The sequence below is a fragment of the Manis javanica genome, chromosome 12 (assembly GCF_040802235.1).
Source record: "Manis javanica isolate MJ-LG chromosome 12, MJ_LKY, whole genome shotgun sequence".
Taxonomy (NCBI): domain Eukaryota; kingdom Metazoa; phylum Chordata; class Mammalia; order Pholidota; family Manidae; genus Manis; species Manis javanica.
Genome location: NC_133167.1, coordinates 7,102,651 through 7,125,808, shown reverse-complemented (window position 1 = coordinate 7,125,808; position 23,158 = coordinate 7,102,651). Strand labels below are relative to the sequence as shown.

At 37.5% G+C, this 23,158-nt stretch overlaps 1 protein-coding gene across 5 annotated transcripts in view; it reads left to right on the top strand.

Moving 5' to 3' along the window:
• Positions 1 to 23,158, top strand: part of DIS3L2 (DIS3 like 3'-5' exoribonuclease 2) — a 369,779-nt gene that overhangs the window by 117,814 nt on the left and 228,807 nt on the right. For all 5 annotated transcript variants that reach the window (XR_012123461.1, XR_012123462.1, XM_073217986.1 and 2 more), the window contains one exon: positions 3,564 to 3,798. Coding sequence is in view for 3 of the 5 variants with exons in the window: in XM_073217986.1 (XP_073074087.1) it covers positions 3,564 to 3,798 (235 nt within the window). In the remaining 2 variants the exon portion in view is untranslated. The remainder of the gene's footprint in view (positions 1 to 3,563; positions 3,799 to 23,158) is intronic.

Genomic DNA, 23,158 nt, shown 5'->3' with positions numbered 1-23,158 from the left:
AAAGTGGGCATCCTTGTCTTGTTCTTGATCTTAGAGGAAAAGCTTTCAGCTTTTTGCCATTATGATGTTAGCTGTGGGTTTGTTGTATATGGCCTTTGTTATGTTAAGATATGTTCCCCCTATGCCCATTTTCATGAAAGTTTTTATTATTAATGGATGTTGAATTTTATCAAAAGGTTTTTCAGCATCTGTTGAGATGATCATGTGCTTTTTATCCTTTTTGTTAATGTTGTATATGACATTGATTTATTTACAAATATTATACTATCCTTGCATCCCTGGAATAAACCCCACTTCATTGTGATGGATTATCCTTTCAATGTATTTTTTGAATTTGCTTTGCTAATATTTTGTTGAAGATTTTTGTGTCTTTCTTCATTAGAGATATTGGTCTGTAATTTCCTTTTTTGGTAGTGTCTTTGTCTGGTTTTGATTTTAGAGTGATGCTGGCCTCATAGAATGAGTTTGGAAGTATTCCCTCCTTTTCTATATTTTGGAATACTTCAAGAGTGGTAGATATTAACTCTTCTTTAAATGTTTGGTAGAATTCACCCATGAAGCCATCTGGTCCTGGACTTTTGTGTGTTAGGAGTTTTTCATTACCAGTTCAGTTTTGTTACTGGTAATTGGTCTATTCAGATTTTCTGCTTCTTCCTGGGGAAGTCTTGGAAGATTGTACATTTCTAGCAATTTGCCTTGTGTAAGATGTAGATCTTTGATTTGGCGTGATCTTTGTGTGATCTAATTCAAACGTTGAAACATTAATTCTTGAGTGTAGGTAATCTAAATCTTAGAGATTATGTAAAGCCAGAACTGGTTTGGTTTTAAAATGTGCTATATATAATTAAGCTTGCTGTACCCTGGTTATTGCTTCCTGCTCATCTCTTCCCATTGTCTTTTACTTGAATTCTGTGTGAGCCAAAGCACAATTCTTAATATGTAGGTGGGCAGATTCACAGTGATTACAGAATTCTCATTATATTTTACATACACAGTATATACATATCTACAGAGAAAGACTGTCTTTCATTGTGGGATAGTTAAGCCTTCAAATTTGATAAAGTCAGATTTCTAGTTGCCCTTGTAATATTTTCTCCATGACCTGTGGGAGCCAAATCCATTGTGAAATGATTAGTGGCAGAAATACATATGTAATAGAAACTAAAGTTCTGGACCATGCTTAACTCATCTTTACAGAAAACTACATTTTACCTGCTAGTCTAACTCGAGCATCTCATTTGTTTTCATTTACCCCTGCTCCCACTTATTTTCTCTCTAAGGTAAAGTATTTCTGGGGATAAAATGGAAAAAGTGGCAGGTCAGTGATCACGTAGCACTGTAGGTATATGGAGTACATATATGAGCCTCCTGGCTGTGCTTTGGGCTGTTCTGAAAGCATCCAAAGTTGTGTTGACTCTTGGGGGATGGTCAGATTTTCCCAAATACAGTATTTCCTAGGCACATTTAAGGAAATGGAGTAGATCTGGTGATTTGAGTGATACCAAATTCTTTTTTTTCTAACTCCTCATCAGTGAATTCCCTAGTGTTTGAATGATCTACTTTGGATCAGGTATGAAAGCAGGACTTATGTGGCAAGGCGGAAGTGCACAGAGGAGAGCTGGTTTTATAATTGTATATTAATTTATAGAATTAGCTGTGGCTTCACTCATATGTTCTCATGTAGGATGGGGCCTGAGGGAATCTTTTTAGAGAATCCTGGCCTAGCTGGAACTTTTTTTTTTACCATCAAAGAACCTTGTTTATTTTAAACTTTTTATAGAAGTAATTACAAATGAACAAACGAGTGAAGGTACAAATGAGTGAATCTGACAAGAGTCAAAATGTGCTAAGAGTTGAAAGAAGATTTCATTAAATATATTCAGAAATAGGAATCAGGTTTTCAAAAAGTTTTATTAAAAATCACAATTTTGCTCAGAAAAATTAACCATTGTTTACAAGTTTTTCCGTTATCACATTTTCATGAAGTCAACTTTTAGAAAAACTTTGGGAATATATTCTTAGAGTCTGTATTCTGATTGTGAATACCTTTTTAATATTTTACTTTGATTTTTCTGGGTGGGTATGATAATATTTTGAGGGGATAGTTATGTTAATTGGAATCTGTGACATTCAAATGTTTTGGGAAAGATTTCCTTTAATAACATTTTCTGCCTCATATGAGATGAAGATCTTCTGTTAGCCATGATCTTTGTGTGACCTAATTCAAACATTAATCCGATTTGTTGAAGGCAAGCATCTATTTTGAAACCTCAAGGTTAAACAAAAAATTTTAGACCTCTCAAATATAAACACATAGAGAGACAGCGAGGGAAGCTCACTCGCTTCATTCAGGTCTCTGCTCGAATGTTGCATCCTCCAGGAGGCACCCCCTAACTACTCTCTAGCAAAGCAGCCTCACTCTTTCATAACCAGCATTTTTGTACAATGTGTTTTTTTTACTAGTATTTATCACTTTTAGATTTTTGATTGTGTACACTACTGTCCCCTACAACACCACTGCCTTGCACTGTGAAAGGTACTCTGTAAAGATTAGTTGAATGAGTAAATTGTTCACCATCTGTCTCCCTGCTAGAATGGAGGCCTCATGAAGGTGCCTGTCACTGGGTTGGCCTTACAGCATGTGTTCAAAAGAATGAAGTGAATGTGCTACCAATAGTGATCAAATTCTGTTTTTACATTTTATACACACACACACACACACACACACACATACACACACACACACATATATATAAAAGATGTGGTGTTCTAAGTAATATCTAGAACCTACAAAACTGCTATTATCTCTTTTGCTAATGCAGATGGGCAGATTTATGTATAAGGTTGCTTTTTTTCCAGTGACTAAACAACACCTGGTGTATTTTAATATAGAGCCCCTAGAAATCAGAATACTATAATATGACTGTCATGTGACATACTCATTAAGTGGGTTAGTATCTGGATTCTTTGCTTCATTTTTGTAATTGGAAACATTTTACATATTGTGTAATGCTTCATTCTCATTGTTAGTGCAAATATCCATCAGTTGTGTTCTTTCTATACTGATTTATATAGGCCTCAAAATGGAGAATTAAAGGTTTGTGTTTTTTATGGGAATATTTTATAAATTTTGTTCACACTTAATGTTTTTTCCATTTCATCTTATATTCTTGTGGTTTCATCTGGGAGTGCAATAACATACTGTGTTGAGTTCTTTTATCACTTCCCAACATACTAATTGATTCCATGTGATGCACCCTTTTGGAGCAACATGGTACTTCTGATATTAGGAGAGAGAGGGGATGAAATGTACATCAGAAAAATGAGAAATGGATGTGGCATTAATCTTGGGCATCTTGAAGAGCTGAGTTGATCATTTCCATAAGGTAGTCTGTGCATCTGGAAAATAAAGATCGTTTTTCAAACTACATGGTAAGTGTCCAGTGCAGTGAGCTTCTGAATGTGTAGTTTTTTTCCTTAGAAAAGAACAATGGAAAAAGAAAAACCTGTTCTTTCCCTTTCTTTCCTTCGATGATTTAGCAGAACTTTTCTATTTTCTTCAGGTAATTAAGCCAGAGAGCAACGACAAAGAAACAGAAGGTGCCTACGAATTGTATCTCCCCGAAGAGCTCTGTGGAAGCCCTCTTCCACAACAGTCCCCGAAAGGCTATAGTGAGAGTCCTGATGTCATTATAGAGGCTCAGTTTGATGACAGCGACTTAGAAGATGGACATGGCAACACACAGAATGTTCTGGTTGATGATATTAAGAAACTCTCAGTCGGTGTTCATGAAAGAGGTGAGTACGGATCTCTGACATTTTATTGTAGGAAACTAAGTATTGAAGTTCTCTTTGTTCTGTAGACTCTGTCACACAATATCATTGCTACCTTCCCAATTTCTAAGCGTGGTGGCTTTTAGGAAAGGGAGATCTTTGACAGGCTTCCAGATGCTGGTTATGAGGAGGGGACAGAAATGCTGCTGGTGGTGGTTCATGTGGTCAGTGGTTACTGCTGTCATTTCCTACTAGGTTTTGAGTTGTGTTGATAGCTGACCTTGAAATTTCCTGTCATGACTCCAATCCCACCCTGTGGTTGATATCAACAGAATTAAACTGATCTTTAAAATCCTTACAAAATAAGCACTTCATTTTACCCTGGATTTTTCTTATAACTCAGTACATTTAAAAGTATTTTTGTCCTTGGTGGTGGGGTCTCCTTGAATTTGATAAGTAGATTATCTTTACAGAGTGTTTTGATTCTTAACCTTAAAAAAGCCAGTTTTATTTTCACTGATCAAAATCTAAGCCATGGGTCCTCTGGATGCAGAAGAAGGCAGTTGCAAGTATAGGGGTGAGGAGCTGTGACCAAGGGCCCTACCTGACCACACTCTGGGAAACTTAAGGGAAAGTAGCAATAAAGATTGGTATATAGAATGTATAGATTTCTAAGAGGCTCTAAGCGCAGCAGGTTATACATTTTCCAGACAAACTGAATTTTACGTATACTACAAAATGGAAAAGAGTGACCTTGCTAGGCTGGCTAGCTTGTGAGCTTTTTTTTTTATCAGGAAGACGTTTCTGGCGTAGTCCCTGTGAAAGGCTAGAGGAAACGCCAGAAGATTACTAAAGGAGGGTGTTCAGCAGACACCCTGTGATAGAGCCTGGTGAGCACACCTCACGGGCATCCTGAAGCTAGCTGGAGGTGATTTCAGGAAGTGACGGCATAAGGATCAATCTGTTTCTCCACTGCTGACAGAGGCAGTGACCTGGGGCAGTGAGCATTTTCTGAATGCACGTGTGCCAAAGTACGACTCTTCCAGAGGACTTCCCAACTTTGAAATTCTTTTTGAAAAAAAAAAGGCTACTGCTTCCTCACTGCCCCACCAGGTGTACTGACCTGAGAGCACCCAGGTTCCTTTTGTTTATGGCCTGCCTAGGTAACTAGTGGTTTCACTGTCCAGGGCCCAGTGATTTAATTTGGATATTATTCCTTGAAATTTCATTCTTCTGATGTTTCTTCTTTCCTCCTTTAAAAACAGTTGGATACTGTGACCCTGTTCTGAGAGTGCATGTTTATTACCGTAATGGCCTCAATACTGTGAGTCATGTCTTTTCTATGAGAAGAGAGGGTAATAAGCAGGTCCCTAACTAGCCAAATCCCTCATCAACAAGATCACCAAAGGAGAGAGATACTTGTAGGACAAAGCCAGGAAAAGGAGCACTTTAAATCTTACTGAATATTTGGCCCAAAACTAGTTTGTGGAAACCTAGCTCTGGTGATTGTACTTGGCAGACCTCAGCAACCTCTTTTCCCCTGGGTTCCAAGTTGAAGGGATAAGATGCCTTGATTTCTCATTAGTGGTTGGTAATAATTCAAGGTCAAGGAAATATTGATGGATGGAAGTCATGGCAGAGTGGATGCCCGGGTGGATACTAATAATTCACTTTGCCCTTTGTTTGGGAAATTCTGATGCCAGACCTACTCTTGATTTGTCCTCCACTGTAATTCCCCTTTTCTCTTACAAGTAAATATCATGGAGTGCTTTACCATTTCACTGTGTGCATGCTTTTTCCTCACGCTTTTTACAGTCTTACTATCATACTGTTATTTATATTGCTTCCTTACTAGCCCTGACTGAGGGAACAGCCTTAATCCTTCTTCAGTATCTGGTACAAATTTCTCTTTCCTGCTAGCCTCTAAATAGAGAGTTTGTGAAACCACATGGCTGTTTCTCATTTCTTGCCCTCTTGATATTTAGGAAAATTGCAATTTGCTCTTTTAAAAATCACAGTGTTTTTTAGGATATTTCAACCAACTTTTCTTCTCTTTGGATAATATAAAATCTGGTTACAGTTAGGATGTTAGTACTTTCTGCACCATTTAAGGTTTTGAAGTTTGTTATTGAAACAAACCATAACCTTAAGAATATCATAAACTTTTCCTAAGACTTCTAGAAAGATTCTTTGCTTTGTGTTGTAATTGTAAATGGATTATTAATCTTCGTTCACTCTTGTGTTCAAAGAGTGTTTTTACTTATTTTTGTTTTAATATCATGTTTCTTTACCCAAAGCAAATGTTACATATTGCATATATATGCATTGTGCATCCCAATTCCTAGCCCAGGAGACATTCATATCTTCTCCTTGTAGCTTCCAGTTTCTCTGGTTAGTGAGCAGATAGCCCCAGCTGTCTGCAGCAAGTGCCTGTCATCACATTAAGAAAAGTTTCTCTGGCCATCTCAGACCTATGCAGTAATTTCTTCTAGTAAGATAGCATAGGTTTGCATTGTACTCAGCCCCTGACAGGCGGTGGCCAAAGACCCAGGCCCCTTCTGTAGGTCCAGGCCCACAGCCTCCTGAAGTTCAGCTTTGACGACTTTCTAGGCAGTGGCATTGTTGTCAGCACAGAAATCTGCCATTTGTGTAGAGCCTGGGGACAACCTAGATAAATATTCTTTGGTATCAAATGTTTGGGTAACAGTTACCTCATTAGCAAACTCCAAAGGATAAAAACCATCACAGCCAAGTGATACGGTAGCTCTGTATCTTTCTTCACACTGGGAATTTAAGAATAATTTTGGTCTCTGAATCTTGGTGATCTTCACCTTATCAGGTCATGATGTACATATCTTGTTCAGAGGCTGGAGAAAAGCTTTACCCATACTCTGAAGACTGAACCTAAGTTTGCATGTAGAGTTGGTGACCTTTTCGCTTCTCTCTTCTCTCTCTTGACCACCTCCCACTTTCTCCTGAAGGGCGAATCCACAGGGAATCCTCAATGCCTTGTGAGATTCAAATCCATCCATAACTACTACTTCTGGGGCCTACCCAAGTTAACTTCACGAGTCAGGAAGAGCCTTTTTTTCTCACCTGAAATTCATACCCTTCCAACAACAGGCCTGTAGTGACTAGGTTTAAGTTCTTTTTCCTTGGATGAAAAGTAATTGTATTCCCTTTGAGTGAAAAAAGCAGACTATATGATTATTCTGTGATACTTCTGGGTTAAAATCCCAAGAAACCTTTCTCCTGTCTGTTGTTTCTTTCATGGAGCTAAATTTCTCCATTTCTTTTCTGCTAATGTTTCCAGATTCTGAGATCAAATCTTCCCTAATCTTTTGTTTCTCAACTCTCTACTGTGTGTAATGATGATTAGTACAGCTAACAGTTAACATTTGCTTCACAAATTATATTAAAAATTAAATATGGATAGTGATTTCCCATCAACCACAATTTTCAGTGTTTTGTGTCAGTGTTTTAAGATCTTATTAACAAAAAGTAAACCCTTACCCAGACCTATTTTAGAAGGCTGCAGTGGGAATCTTTGCATCCTTGTGTTTTAGACTGAGTGGACAATGTGTTTATATCAGATGTGACTCAGGTAGAGATAGTTGGTTAGGATCTACAGTGTCTAAGACCCAAATCCTGTGCTCACCCAGCCATTGCTCCCTGTGAAGTCCCCTGAAGAAATATATGCACACAGGGCAAGACAAGTCAGAGGAACAGTTCTTTATTAAGTAAGGCTTTGACCCAAGCAAGAATGATTAGCCAGTCTTAACTTCCACTAGCAATGCATGAGGCTTCTCATGTCTTCTCATTCCTACCAACAGTTAAATTATCCAACTTTCTTATTTTTGTAGTCGAGATTAAGTTCTGTAAATTGCCTTTTCATCATTTGTCCATTGCTCTATTACAGTTACTATTTGTTGATATGCAAAAATTTCTTAATCTTTTCTCTATAATAATCTCTTTTCCATTTTAAGCATTACAAATATCTTCTCCCATTCTGTCATTTAGTCTTTTGTCTATTAACTTTGTGTGTCTTCCATTGAACAAAAACCCTTAATATTAATGTGGTAAAATTAATCATACACTTTAGGGGTTTTTAAGTTTTTCCCTGTTGCTAGATCACATAGATATTCTCTCATGAAATCTTTTATTAACTTCACAATTTTACCTTTTGCTGAACTTTATGCTAATTATTGATTGAGATATCATCTGGTTTCTCTCCTCTAAATCAATTTTTGATGTCAAACCATCCTTGAATTCCTAGGATAAATCCTACTTAATCCTGATGTGGTATTATTTTTTAAATATACTATTGGATTTACTTAGGTAATAGTGCATGAATTTTGTATGTTAAATGGATCTATCATTTTCTTGTCAGCGTCTTATTTTTAGAGTTACTATTATGTTAGCTTCATGAAATGTCCTGGTCAGTTTTTTTGACAGTTTCCTATTTTTCCAGAATAGCTTGTTTAAGACAGGAATTAGCTGTTCCCTAAAATTTGGTAGAACTCATTATAAAATTGTTTGCACCTGCTGTTTTTCAAGAGGAAAGACCTTTGCTCATTTAATTTCTCATTCTAATTGGGCTGTTCAAATTCTTTATTTCTTTTTGTGCCAATTTTGGCATAATTTAATGGGAATTTATCCATTTGAACTTATTGTCATAAGGTATTCCTAATACTCTTTAATATTCTTTTTTTAAAGAATCTTCTTGTGTCTGTACTTTTGCCCCCCTGCTTCTCATTCTGTATTTTAATTATTTGAATCTTCTCTCTTTTTCCTTGACAGCTCTTGCTTGCCAGAGATCTGTCTTATTTATCCTTTCAAGGAACATGTCTTTTGGTTGTGTTATTTTTCTCTGTTGATGATATTCTCTATGTCATTGATATTTGCCCTTGTCTGTCATTTAATTCCTAATTTTGGAGGTTTGTATTTTTGCCCCTTTCCCAACTTCTTGAATTGAATACTTGGCTTATTATTATTATTATTATTATTACTATTATTTTAGTAAGGTGTTATTGATACACACTCTTATGAAGGTTTCACATGAAAATAGTTAGCTTATTATTTTTAACCTTTCTTGTTAACTTTAAAATGTTTTTAAAGCTATAAATTTTTCTCTAAATACTTCCTTAGCTATATTCCACAGATTTTGATATGCAGTATTTTTATTACTAGTTATAAGTATTTTATATCATTTATGATTTCTTATGTAACTAGATTAGTTATTAAGGCTATTTAATTTTAATTTTTTGCTATTCTCTTGACTTTATTATTTAATTTTTTTGTATTATAGTCAGAACAGGGTGTGTATGTTGTTAATTATTTATAATTTACTGAAGCTTCCATTATAGTTTTTTATTACATGGTCTTTATTTCTAAATATTCCATGTATGCTCTGAAAGAAAGATATATGTATATATATCCAAAAGCTTAACATATAATTATATTATTCTTCTCTTTGTAAGCTATTTATTATTTTTTTACTTAATCTGTTACTTTCTGAGAGGGGTGTTTAAAAATATATGTCTATAAATTTTGGGTCATTTATTTCTCCTGGAGTCTTGTCAGCTAAGGCTTTATATATTTTGAAGTTCTATTGTTAGGTGCATATGTGTATATTAGGATATACTTTAGGTATATTTTGGTATACATACCTACATATGTATTTATATGTAATAATCACTGATATTTATTGAACATTTATGATATGGAAGGCCGTAAGTACTTTATAATTAATCCTCATTATGTTTAATTTTTTAATCTTTACAACATAAGTAGTATCTAGTTCAGGAATATTAATAGTATCTTCTCAGAGATACTGCAGTTTTTATTCCCAAAGTACAGAAAAGTTACATAGTTGGTAAGTACACTTTAGAATCCTGTGATAGCTTTTTAAAAAAATATCAGTGACTGCTCTAGAAATTCTGATTCTAGTTGATCTGGTATTTTTAAAAAGCTCTCTAGAAAGCTAAGGATTCTATTGTGTAGCCAGAAATGAACAGTCCTAGACTTGTCCTCTTAATCATTATGTTATGTCTCTCTTCATAAATAGCAGTCTCTTCATAAACATTTCATGGTAGTCCAACCCTCAGTGTAATAATTGGTTCTGTCAAGGATCATCAATAGGTACTAACCCCATTGGGTGAAAGGCTGTTGGATACTAAGTTATTCACACAGACTCAAAGTATCATGCCACAGTTGACTTACTACCTAGTAACACTGGGCAAAATGTACTTTCATAGAAGACAGATTTGCTGGTCACTACTGTAACCAAGTGGTCAAGCTTAGCATCAGTAATAGTGAGACAACTGGCCTTTTGTGCCTTCTACTGGGATGCGTCATTACATACATCATCTGTGAAGTATTCATGCCAAAAAGTTTCACCTGAATCAAGCCTCTAGCCCTAACTTATAGAAGACTGGAAATACAGGGGATATCAGAAAAAAATTAAATGGCACCATGGGAGAAATAATAAGGTGAGTCAGTCCAGGGTGCGGGATAACCAATAAAACAACCAGCTTGTACTCTTCAAGAAAAGTCATTGTCATGAAGAACAAAAAAACAAGGGGTACTGTTCTAGAGGAAGAGAGACCAAAAGAAACATAACCAAAAATAATGTGTGAACCTTGATTAGATCTTGGATTGGGGAAAAATATGGTAACAGTAATTGAAGAAATTTAAATTTAGACTGTATAGTAGGTAGCATTTTGGAATTACTGTTAATTTTCTTAGGGATGATAACATATTGAAAATAGGAGAATTATCCTAATTCTTAGGAGATGTCCTTATTCTGAGGATATTATTGGCTAAAGTGCTTTGGATAAAGTATCTTGATACCTTTAACTTACTTTTAAATGGATCAGAAACCAAAACAAAACTCTGTATGTGTGTGTGTGTGTGTGTGTGTGTGTGTGTGCACATGTGCATGCACAGAGACACATGTGGAAGAGAAAGCAGATGTGGCAAGAGAAGAAGATGTAGCAAAATGTTAACATTTGGTGAATCAGTGGGTGTTTGTAATATCTAAAAATCTTTAAAATAAAAAACTGAGTGAAGAATGCCGCATGCATTACTGAAAGAGAAAAAGAATTGTCACGCTCTGTGGCCTGGGTGGTTATGAGAGCTGGCATTTGTCTTTTCAAGGCTTTGGTGCTGAAGTGTTCTAGAACATGAAGTCATTACTGCTATTGTTAAAAACTAACATAGTTATGTCTGCTGTTTTCAATTGGGTATTTTCCTAGTTTATTTTATTCAAAGAATCACAATTTTATTTCCCATTAAAAATACCCGGGTATCACACATAGTGTAAGTAAAGAAAATCTTCGATAAAGATTTCAAAATTATTTTATAACAGTGGATTAATAGAGGTTCTTGGGAAAATTAATAAGGCTTTCAAATATTTTTGCAAAAATTATTGTTTTTATGAATGTAAATATAAAAGTCAAACAGAATGAGGTCATATTACACTAACACAATTTTAAAAAATTATGCAAAAGCTTTGCTGTTCTAGTCTTTGTTCTGCACAGTGCACGTTTGCATTGATAACCTAAAATTACTACAAAAATTTTTATTTTTATAAAATATATTTTCTCCCCTCTGAGCTACAAAATTTGGTTCCCACTTTAAAGTGAATTTACCTTGTGCTTATTTTTTTAGAGTGAATTATCTTCAGGTATTTTATATTTTCTGTCTCTGACCTGGCACAGAGCAGGCATTCACTTAGTGGAAGCCTGAGACAATTGAAGAGCAGTGGACTTGGAGTAAAGTGAGAAATGCTGGAATATTCTGCTTATAAAATAAGGGTGTTGGGCAAAATTATGTCAGAAGTTTCTTCTAGCTAAAAAGTTCTTTGAGTAAATATATTTTCAATAATGTTAAGGATGTAGAGAGGCTGCGGTCGATCATAGACAGAAACGGTCTGGGTGTTCTTCTGTTGCACCTGCTTTGTCTCTTTAACCGTTACAGCTGTGTCATTTGTGTCATTTGCCTTTGCCCCTTTCTTCATTCTCTTAGCATTTATGGAGTGATAATGGTGCTCCTCATGCTCTGACGGGCCCTATGAAGATGAAGCGTGCATGCATCCATCTGTCTAAAATATTTTTACCACGAGCCTGCCAAGTACCAGGCTGCTTCTGTAGCTTTCTGGCCCTGGTGGCTGAGGATCTCTTTTAAGAGGTAGCTCTTTGCAGATGTCTCTTCCCCCCTATTTTCCCCACAGCTGACCCCAGAGCTTTTTTGTTCAGCAGTGGGAAGGATAATGTGGATTACAGTAATTTGTATGAATTGCTTGCAATTTACGTCTTTTTACTTCACTGTACAGTGGCCTCTGCTATTGCCTGTTATCAGGTATACTCTGTTTTGGGTTTTCATTAAAGCTTTTCAATACCATCTCATCTGTGCTACATTGCTCACAGAACACAGCCAGTCTAGGATCTCTGGCCCTGCTGCTACCCTCTTCTCCTCTTGTCCTGTACTTTGGAGCATATGAGCTGCAGAAACAAAATGCTGGGCCAGTCCTCCATATTCTGCAAGTTCATCTTTTCACCAGGGGTTCTCTGGCCTTTAGCAGTTGTGATCTGAGAGTCTGAAACACTACACAGCATAAAAGATATGATGGCAGTCTATTTGGAAGTTTTTGCAAAAAAAGGGGTCCATCCTTACTGTGGACATGAATATGTTCATGAAATTGGGTGCTTTTCTGCTTCTATTTTGTATGTGTAATTTTTTTCAACTTTAAAGCAACACTTTTTCTTAGCAATTTCCTTTTTTTTCGTTAGCAACATTGCTGAGAATATTAAACATTCTTACGGAAATCGAAACAAATTATCATTGTAAATGCTAAAGAAGCAGATAATTATATTCAAGCCTGTGGTTCTCAGGTTATTTGCTTTATTTATACTCTGAAAAATTATTAAAGACCCCAAAGTCTTTTGTGTATGTAGGTTATATTCTGTATTTAAAATTAAAACCAAGGAAGTTTTAAGATAGATATTCTAGTGCAAAATAAGTGTACTTTCTTCTAGAAGTGTCTTTATGTACATTTAAGGAAAATTACAGATTTCAAAATGATGATTTTGGGGGCATTAATGAGGTTAATGAAATTATAGTAGATATAACCACAGTCAAAATACTGAGGAAAAAGGAGAATTAACCTTTAAAATGTACCTGTTTATATCTTAGAAAATTCTAGAATACATAGTACTTAAGCACACATTCCATTAGTCATTAGAGCAGGGGTTAGCAAAGATGTTTTATAAAGGGCCTGATACTAAATATTTCCAGTGTTGTAGGCCATACAGAGACAGAGACTTCCCACATTCGTGATCCATCCTTACTGTGGACCTGAACATGTTCTCTGTCACAGCTACTCAGCTCTGTTGTACACCGAAGACAGCTGAGGAGAATATGTAAATGAATGGGCACAGCTGGATTTGACCTGCTGACCAGCTTAATTTGCTGACCCCTAGTTTACACTTATGAGAGAATGAATGTGAAAAGAACAAATATTGTCTCAGTATTATTATGACAGAGAGTCTTGATCTTGTGGACCCTGGCAGAGGTCTCAAACCCCACTTGGAGTACCACTGGTTTAAACTACTGAAATTGATAGTTGATGCTGAACAGTACATTAGTGCATGTTGTAATTATTCTTTACTATTAGGAAGTTCAGCACTTTTTAAGTTCCTTCATTTTATATGATTATTAGATTGATTTTGTCTCTTGCTATTTTTCCTGTGGAGTGCTAATTATAATAATTCAGGCTAATATCTGTTTCCTCAATCATTTTGTTCAAATGTGGGGTGTTTTTTGGGGACTGTTTGTGCCCTATTTTCCTTTTTTGACTATAGCCTGGTCTGTGTACATCTTAATTTATCTAACCTATTCATATTGTGAATTATGGAATCTTAGATTCTCTAATTTAATTGTTTATATATAGTGTTATCTTACACATTTCTTATTCAGAGAAAAGCCTAAGTATTTTGTGTATTTTTGGTATTAATTTGAAAGGAAAATTTTTTTAGCATTCTTCCACATGTAGTTGTTGATATATAAGAAAGCTAGCTATTGGGGCTGTTTTTGTGTATTTTTTAACTGTATACCTTAATAAGTGCTGTTATTATTTCTAGTAATTTGGCTGTATTTTGGTTTTCTAGGTATAAAACAATTTTATCTGCAAATGATAATTTACCTCTTCCTTTCTAATTTCATGCTTCTTGTTTATTACCTTGTTTCCTTGGCTGTTGCTTTAGGAACTGTATTACATAATAGCGGTGATTGCCTTCTTGTGGACTTCAGTGGGAATGCTTCCAGTATTGGCTTAAGACCAAGTTAACCAAGTATCCTTTCTTTTTTGCTAAAAGTTTCTATTGGGAATGGGTGTTGAATTTTTTTTCAAGTGTCTTTTGAGCTTCTTTCAAGATGCTGTTTTTCCCTTTGGTTTGTTTACATAATGACATATAACACTGAATAATTCTTGTATCCCTCATATGACCGTGACCCTCTTTGGTCATGGTATATAATGTTTTAACATATAACTCAGTTCTGTTTGCTAATAATTTATTTATGGTTTTTGGATTTAAAATACAAAATATGAGATTGGTCTGTGGTTTCTTTTTATTGTACAGTCTTTGTTGTGTTTTGGTATCAAGCTCTGTTAACTTTGTAGGAAGAATTGAGAAGCCTTTTTCTCACTACTTTGGAGCAGTTAAAGTAGCATTGAGAATGAGCAAGTTTTCTTTTTTCTTTAATTTAAAGAACTTATACTCAAAGCATGGATTAGGGTTTTCTTTAGCTGGCAACTTTCTATATCTCTAATGATATTGATCTCTAGGGAGTTTTTTCTTCTTGCATTAATTTTGATAATTAATATTTTCCAGGAAAATCATACATTTTCACCACAAATCTAATATATTAGAGTTGTATGAAACCTTTTCAGTTTAATTTTCTTTGCATCTATGATTATAACCCCTTTTAATTTTCCCATCATTTTAAATTATATTAGCTAATGACCTAATTTTTAATAGCGATTCATTTTTTAATTTTTATTTATTGAAAGTAATTTTAGTTTTATATTTTATTACTAAGGATTTTCTTTCAGACATGTTACGTCTGAGTTGATCATATGTAGTTGGAAATGCAAGTTGAAGTTCATGACAGAAATTTGGACTGGAAAAGGAATTTAAAGAGTCTTTGGCATCTAGTTAGTTCCTTTAAGAACCTCTTTATTTTAAGAATTCCTTTAAGGAATTGTCAGAGTACAGGGGCCCACCTGTTTTCTTCTGCTCCCTGATTCTCCTCCTTGAAAGCAATAAATATTGTTTATTAAACTGTCCCCTACCCTAAAGTTTCTGTGGCTGAAGCTCTTGTGGATTTAAAAACTTTGTGTGTGTGGCAAATATATATAGAATAAAATTCGCCATTTTAACCATTTTAAGTATACAATTCAGTTGTTGTACATTTATGATGTTGTACAACCATTACTACCATTTATTCCAAAACATGTTCATTGTTCTGAACAAATACCTTATAGCCATTAAGCAGTAACTCTTTATTTCACCTACCTTAACCCCAATAACCACAGACTGACATGTTTTCTGCAGATTTTTCGATTCTTGGTATTTCATATAAATGGGATCATACAATATTTCCCCTTTGGTGTCTGTCTTATTTCAAGGTTCATTCATGCTGTAGAATGCCTTTTTATGGCTGAATAATATTCCATTATAGGGTATATATCACATTTTGTGTATCCATTCATGTTAATGGACACTAAAGTTGTTTCCACCTTTGGCTGTTGGATGGTGAATAATACTGATGTAAACATTGGTGTGTAAGTATCTAAGTAACTCCCTGTTTTCAATTCATTTGGACATATGCCTAGGATTAGAATGATGGGGCCATATGGTAATCCTATATTTAGCTGTTTGAGGAATATGGGTTTTTTTAAAGAGATTTTTAAATTTATTATTAAATACATGGTTATTAGAAGGGTTAACAGAAATAGAAAAATCATGATGAATTACAAGAAATCTTGAAATAATAATAAATTACATCTGTTCTTTATTGAAATAGAACTGGAGCTTACCCAGTTCTTTCTCTGGCTTGTCCTTTTCACTTCCTTCTCTTCCCCTTTTTTATCATGGATTCACACCTACCTACTTGCCTAGTTTCCATATGACACATCAGCAGACCTAGAGAGCTTGGCTTTCAGAACATTTTTCTAACATTGTAGGTAATTTATTTTGTAGAATATATTCTGCCTCAGTCCATCCTTCACAGCTCCTAGGATAGACATGCCTGTCAGTCTTCTTCCTAGTACTTTTAACACAAAATTATAGAGATTCAAGTAAAAGGAAATCAATCTGTGATAAACATTGTTCATGCTGTTACCTGGAAATGGCTGTTTCCAGGTCTCTAGCACATCAGTCCCTATGTATGCCTGCCCTTTATCTCAGTGAATGTGAATGAAGACTTGAATGTTTCTGGAGCCCCTCTCCCCATGGCTCTTCTAGCCCCCTTATCACTATGGCACTCTTGATTCTCCTGCTTGCTGTCCATTTTAAGCTTTATAGTTGGCTCTCTAGATTATTTAATAATAGGCTTATCTTAGGCTTACTGGTAATGAAAAGGGAAGATCAGCATCTTTGTGTGATAGTATTATTTTCTCCGTATTTCCTGGCCAGTGCTCACTAGATTTCAGTCACCCTTGGAATCTTCCTAGTCCACCCACTCATTGCCCCCTCTCTCTCTGATACTGTCAGGTCAGGCCAGTGCATGCTAGTGACAGAGGCCTCTCTGTTTACAGTATATTACCATAGAAATCATGGGATTCTGGCTGTGCACAGGTCCTGTAAGGTCATTACTCTTCTTGACATGTGATGGTTTGCCTCTAGGGGCTCTCAGTGGGAGCACTTTACATTAGTTATAAATATTTTATAACTCTAAACGAAAGTAGAAAATTTGATTTCAGTACGACTGCAAGGTAAAACTTACTTCATTTTTGATACAAACAATAAATACCATGGTAACATTGGCATTTTGTGCTGATCAGAGCTCTAATTAACAGTTATATGTTTTTGATTTAAAAAAACGAGATAGCAAGTTAATTTTCAATGAAACTAAATAACTAAAAATACTTCAGTGTAAGACACAGGGCAAAAATTTGATTTTTAAAATTGTGCTATAAAAAATATGTGATTGATAGGTTAGAACTAACTGATCTAGTTCATCCCTTTTGTTTTACAGACAAGGAAACTGGGACTCAGAGAAGTTACTTGGCTTGTCCAGTGTCCCACAGGAAGTTAGTGAGTTCATAAAAGAAGAATACTTTATAAAACAGACAATTCTTACACATGGGTGATATTACTTGAACAGCAAATTATGCCAGACCCATTTAATTTCTTTCAATAAGAATCTGCTGGGCATTGTTCAGTGCCCATCTAGTGTGTATTTCACCTTTTCCCTTTCCCATACATACCCAGATTTTCATCTGGACATCTGTTCCTTTCCCAGATTCCTTGTACTTTGGGGAAAGTTGACCTCCTTGCCAAGCTGACTCTTGGTTGCCTTGTAGCAGTTGCTTGGTGTACCTGGTTACTTTATGCCAACAGAACTTTCTGCAGCAATGGAAATGTGATATGTACTGGGAAGTACTGCAGCCACCAGCCACATGTGGGTGTTGAGCACTTGAAATGTGGATAATGTGACTGAAAAACTGAATTTTAATTGTATTTAATGTTAATTAATTTTATTTGAAATAGCTACATATGGTTCATGGCTACTCTGTTGGACATTATAACTTTATACCATTTCCTCTTCCTGTAGGCACATGACCTGAGCAGACTAATCAGAGTAATTGCTCCTTGGAATTCTGGGATGTTAAGTCGTTTCCTGGTGGATATGAACAGGAAGCATTTACCCCTAGTTGCTACTGGCTGTTATCCTATGAGTTGCTAAGTGTTATGGATAGAAGAGTGGAGAACCATAAAAAACTAGGCCCCTATAGTCATTAGTAGGCCCTGGATCAATTGACCCTGGAGCCTGCCTTCCCTCTGTACTTCCAACTTCATAAGCCAGTGAGTCAGTCAGTCGCCTTTGGTAAATAAGCCAGTTGTGTTGAATGTCCTGTCATGCCAACCAGGAGTGTCTAAGCAAATACGGAGGGAATAACACATCAGGCATTATGCTACTTGCTGGGAAAAGAAAGCTGCCTAAAGAGTAAAATCTGGATGCTTGTCCTTGAGGTGAAATCCCCCTGTAATAGAAGATATAGTAAAAGACATGTGTTCTGCGTCTTGCCTGCCTCAATCTTCTTCATTAGGAATTGCCTTTACTAAAGTGGTAAAGAGAATCTGCCCCTGTCCATAGGTCTTTAGTTAGACCATGAGTGAACTCTTGACTCAAGTAAGACACACTGAGTGGCCAGTGACCCATTAGATTTTTTTCTTTACAGCTTGAGGACTCTGGGGCTAAAACGTCACATGGAATGAGGGCTGGACACAGTCATCAGGAAACAGAGACTATTAGTGACCACAGACAGTGCACGTAGAGAAGAGGACCAGATTTGCAGAGGAGGGAAGGAGCAACCAGAGAGGGAAGGAGAGAAGGTGAAAGGAGGAGGGAAGAAGAGGGAGGAAGAAAAGTCTGATCTCTGGGTCTTGAAAGATGAGTAGAGTTTGCCAGGTGATAAAGAGTGCAAAATGTTCTTGGTGTGAACAGGGGCACAGAGGCGGGTGGCAGGTAGAGTAATATCTACGGTAGTAACATTGCAGGATGGATGATGGGAACTCTGGAGAGGAAACTGGAAAAATAGGCTCTGGAGAGGTTTTGCCTAGTTATCTGTGGCTGCTAAGAGATCTGGATAGTGAGGAATCATTCAAGGTAACTGTTAAGGAAACGAGGCTGGTTGTTAGGAAGAGGGAAGAAACTGGGGCATGGCTTAGGACCAGCTAAGACTAGAGGTGCCTGAAGCTCTGACTGAGAGCATTGGCAGCTGGAATACAGAAGAAGGGATAGATAAGTAAGATATTTCAGAACTAGAATTGATAGTTTAGTGGCAGATCAGATATGGGACTTAAGGCAGAGGAGCATTCAAGACGGAGATTAGCTTGATCATCTAGTTTGGCAACTGCCCGGGTGCTCACATTCTTAAGTGAGAAAAATAAGACTGGGGTGAGAAGGAGAGTGAATTCGGGTTCTGATCACATGCTGAATTTGAATTATGTGGGGAACATTCAGGTTGTGGCATTCAGCAGACAATTGGAAATAGAAGTATAGACCCAGAGAAAGAGTGGTGAGAGTCACAGATCTGAACATCATCAGTTGAAGCTACGGGAAATCTGTGAGATTACCAAGTAGATTTATCTGAAGATGGAATGATCTGAAATAGTCATTGTCCTATAAAACCAAGGCCCAAGCTTGTAGATGTGGAAAACTCAGGGGCAAGGGTAAGGGTGGGGAACTAACTCTTAATAAAGATTTTGAGAGCCTTGTACAAGACCTAACAGGAAAGTGTATACTAAGAAGGAAGAAGGAAGTGAAGAGTATTTTGAAAAAGTGAAGGAATGCCACTTTCTTAGTATCAAATAAGATTATTTTCACTTAAAAAAACTAATTCTCATAATTAAAAAAAATCAACCTTTATTCAGGAAATGCCCCCCCTTTCCTTTGCATTTAACATTGTTTTGTGTGTGTGTCCTTTTTTAATTGAGGTACATACAATAAACGGCACAGATCTTGGTACAGCTTGATGAATGGTGACATGTATATCCACTCATGTGACCATCACCCAGATCAAGATATCAAATATTCTCACTAGTTTTTTTTGCCCCTTGACCTGCTTCGTCCATTCCACCACCCTGTCCCTGTGGCAACCACCAGTCTGTTTTCTGTATTTAACCATTGTTTTGGAAGAGTGGATTGAAAAAGAAAAGTTTAATATGGTATTTATTGAACGGGAACAGAATCAGCTAAGAATGGGGACAGTTAGTGTCTTCATCCCCACTTCTCTCTACCTGGGATTCTGAGCACTGTTGACTGTGAAGTTAGTTTTCAGGTCTTCAGACTCCATGAAGTGAGGGTCCAGTCAAGCAGATCTCTGTTAATTCTTTGGCTGGCATATGCCAGGTTTATTCAGTTGAGTAATAAAGCCTTTTTTTGTAACTTTGTGTTTAAGCTGCTTCCTTAAAGTTTCATGAGTTTTTTTTGTTTTTGTTTTTTGCTTTATTAGAGACCCTTTCATTGCTGCTACACAGAATTCTGTGCCTGTAGGTCCGTCCATCTTACTGGGACTGACTTCCCCTTTGGGTACTCCAAATAATGCCCATTCTCCATTCAGAACTACCAACTAGGCTTTTCAAGTCATGCAGCAACATGTTGGGGAGATCTTTGTTTAGCTACAAGAGCAATGGTGGCTGTAACCTGTTGAGATTTACAGAAAGATTTCAACTAAGCCTATAGGGAAAAAATCTGGATCGTGTGACTCTGGATTGGGAGAGGGAACTGACAGCTGTCCTACTCTGGGTATAGAAGGGCCACCATTAAGGACATATTTTATTTAATATTTTATAGTAGAAAATTGTCTTTGATTTTCAGATACTGCTTAAAAAAAACAAACTAAAAGATGAATGAGACACCCCACTCCTTCAAGTGAAACCAGCGTCCCACACCCCTGCATACTCTTTCCCTAGACTCCTGAGTGAAAACTCAGCTGCACAGAAAGTCTCCCATCTCTGCTCCCAATTAGCTCACCCCGTTTGGCCAGTCCCTTCAGCTCTGATTCATTTGCCTGTGCAAAAGGTGGTGATCGAGTGTGAACCTGATAGACTTGACTTTGACTTTGATGCTCATTTGGACCCTTCTTATTTCAAAGCTCCTTTGATACACCAGCTTCTGAAACTTAGAGTACTACACACTCTTGATTCTGCAGTTCACCCAGGCCTCATTGAACCTATAATCTAGGTGCATATGCTCTTCCGGCCCACCCTGGTGCCCTGGAGCCGGGACCCAAACCTGTTTGGCTAGCCCAGTTTGCATCTCTACTAGGAAGGGGGACCCAACAAAATGTGGCAACACTGTTAGTAGGAAAGAAAGCACTGCTCAAGGACCTTTGCCAGTCATCTTGCCTCTTGGGCTTCATTTTCCTTATTTGTCCAAAAAAACCCCACCAAAAACCACTTCATAATTAATACCTGTTTTGACTTCTTTGCAGGTTCTTGCATAAATCAAAAGAGCTAATGGATGGGAAAGAATCTTACAAAGGAGAAAGCATAGCATTCCATTATGGGCATTTTCCAGTCATTTTTTGAAGGCTGTTGTCTCCTGAAACAACAAATGTCGAATGAATCTTCCTGTACAGGTTCTCAGACCACGTGATGTCAGTGATGGGCTCTCCTTGGCTGCCCTCCTGCCTGCCTCTCCAGCTTATGTTCTTACACCTGACCATTCAGACATTAGGGTCAGCCAAACTAGACCTTGCATTGCTCCTCAGCACTCCCTTCCCTCTTCTGCCTTGTGAGTCCTGCCTCCTCGTTTCTGCCATGAATGCTGCCTAATTCCCCATTTCCTCCTGTGAACAGTCCTTCAAGCTTCAAGTGCCACCTGTCATTTTACATATGTGTTATCACTTTGTAGCAAATTGCCACAAACGTAGTGGCTTAAAACAACACATATATTATCTTGCCAGTGCAACATAATAAGAAATATATATGTGGCCTCTGCCCCCTGTTCCTGACACAGAGCTTCTAAAACCCTTGGAATTTCCTTAGTGATAGGGGTGCTAGGAGCATCTTTTGTTCTAATATTTGGTTTTTGACCCTGGTTCCTGACAGAGAGCTGCTAAAATCCTTGTAATTTCCTGTGTGGTGGGGGTGATAGGAACGTGTTTCACAGAGCTCCTAAATCCCTTGGAATTTCCTGAGTGATAGGAGCGTCTGTTGTTCTATAAGGTGACTCGTGGTGGACTCCTGGATGGCTTCAGGATGGGGCTGGTCACCTGAAAGTCAAAGCCATGATTAGAGGCTTAACATTTTCAGTCTATCCGCCTTTGTCCAGGGAGGGGAGAAAGGCTAGAGGTTGAGTTAATCATGCCTACATGATGAAGCCTCCGTAAGAATTTCTGAACTGTGGGGTTTGGAGAGCCTCTGGGATGGTGATGCGTCTGCCTGCCGTGAGTGTAGTGCGCCCTGACTCCATGGAGACAGAAGCTCCTGTGCTTGGGCTTCTTCCAGACCTTGCCCTGTGAGCCTCTTCATCTGGCTGTTCGTCTGTATCCTTTCTAGTTTTTGTACTAAACCAGTAAGGGTATGTTAAGTGTTGCCCTCAGTTCTGTGAGCTATTATGGCAAATTATCAAACCTAAGTAGGGAACCATGGGAACCACTAGTGTTCCCCTGATTTGTAGCCACCTCAGAAGTGTGGGTAACCTTGAGGCCCACTACTTGGATTTGGTGTTTGAAGTGGGGTCAGGCTTGTGGGTTAGGCCCTTAAGCTGTGAGGTCTGTGCACCTCCAGGTAGTGTCAGAATTGACTTAAATTGTAAGATACCCAGCTGGTGTCCACAGAGAATTGGAGAATTGCTTGGTATGGAAAACCAATACCTTTGGTGTCTGAAGTATTGTGAGTAAATAAGGTTCCTGCTTAGTCAGGAACCTGGACATGGCTCAGCTTGGTCCTCTGCTTCAGTGTCTCAGAAGGCCACAGTCAGGGTGTGTCTCATCTGAAGGCTCCACTGGGGAAGGATCTGCTTCTGGGCTTCTGTGGGTTTTGGCCAGATCCAGATCTGTGTGGGCTTTTGGACCGAGGACCTCACCTCAGTTCCTTGCTGGCTGCTGACTGGAGGCCGCCTTCCGCTCCCTGCTGCATGGTCCTCTCTATATGGCAGCTGCTGTCGTCAGATCCAGCAAGAGAGAGTCTGCTAACAAGATGGAAGTTACATGCTTCTGTAATCTAATTATGGATCTGACATCATGGCTATTTTTTGCTGGTTTGAAGCAAGGCAAAGGTCTTTTCTGCACTCGAAAGGAGGAGATTGTACCAGAGTGTAAAGATCAGGAGGTGTGAGGATCTTTGGGGGCCACCTTGGAGTCTGCTCACCCCAAGATGTTTCCTCCACACACCTTTACTTATTTCTTCCTACTAAATGTGTGATCTTTGTCCTCTGTGGCTCTTCTTCATAGATCATTTGTTATTGTTGTTTCAGTTTACATTCCCTGACTGATATTATTATGGCTAAATGTTTCTAAAACTTTCCTTATGTAATTGTTTTTGCTCATCTTTCTTCCACTTGCAATTCCCAGGACAGTCTTGTATGCAGCAAATGTTCTGCAACGGACTCCCCTTCCTTCTCTTCTTTGAAACTGAAGAAGGGCCAA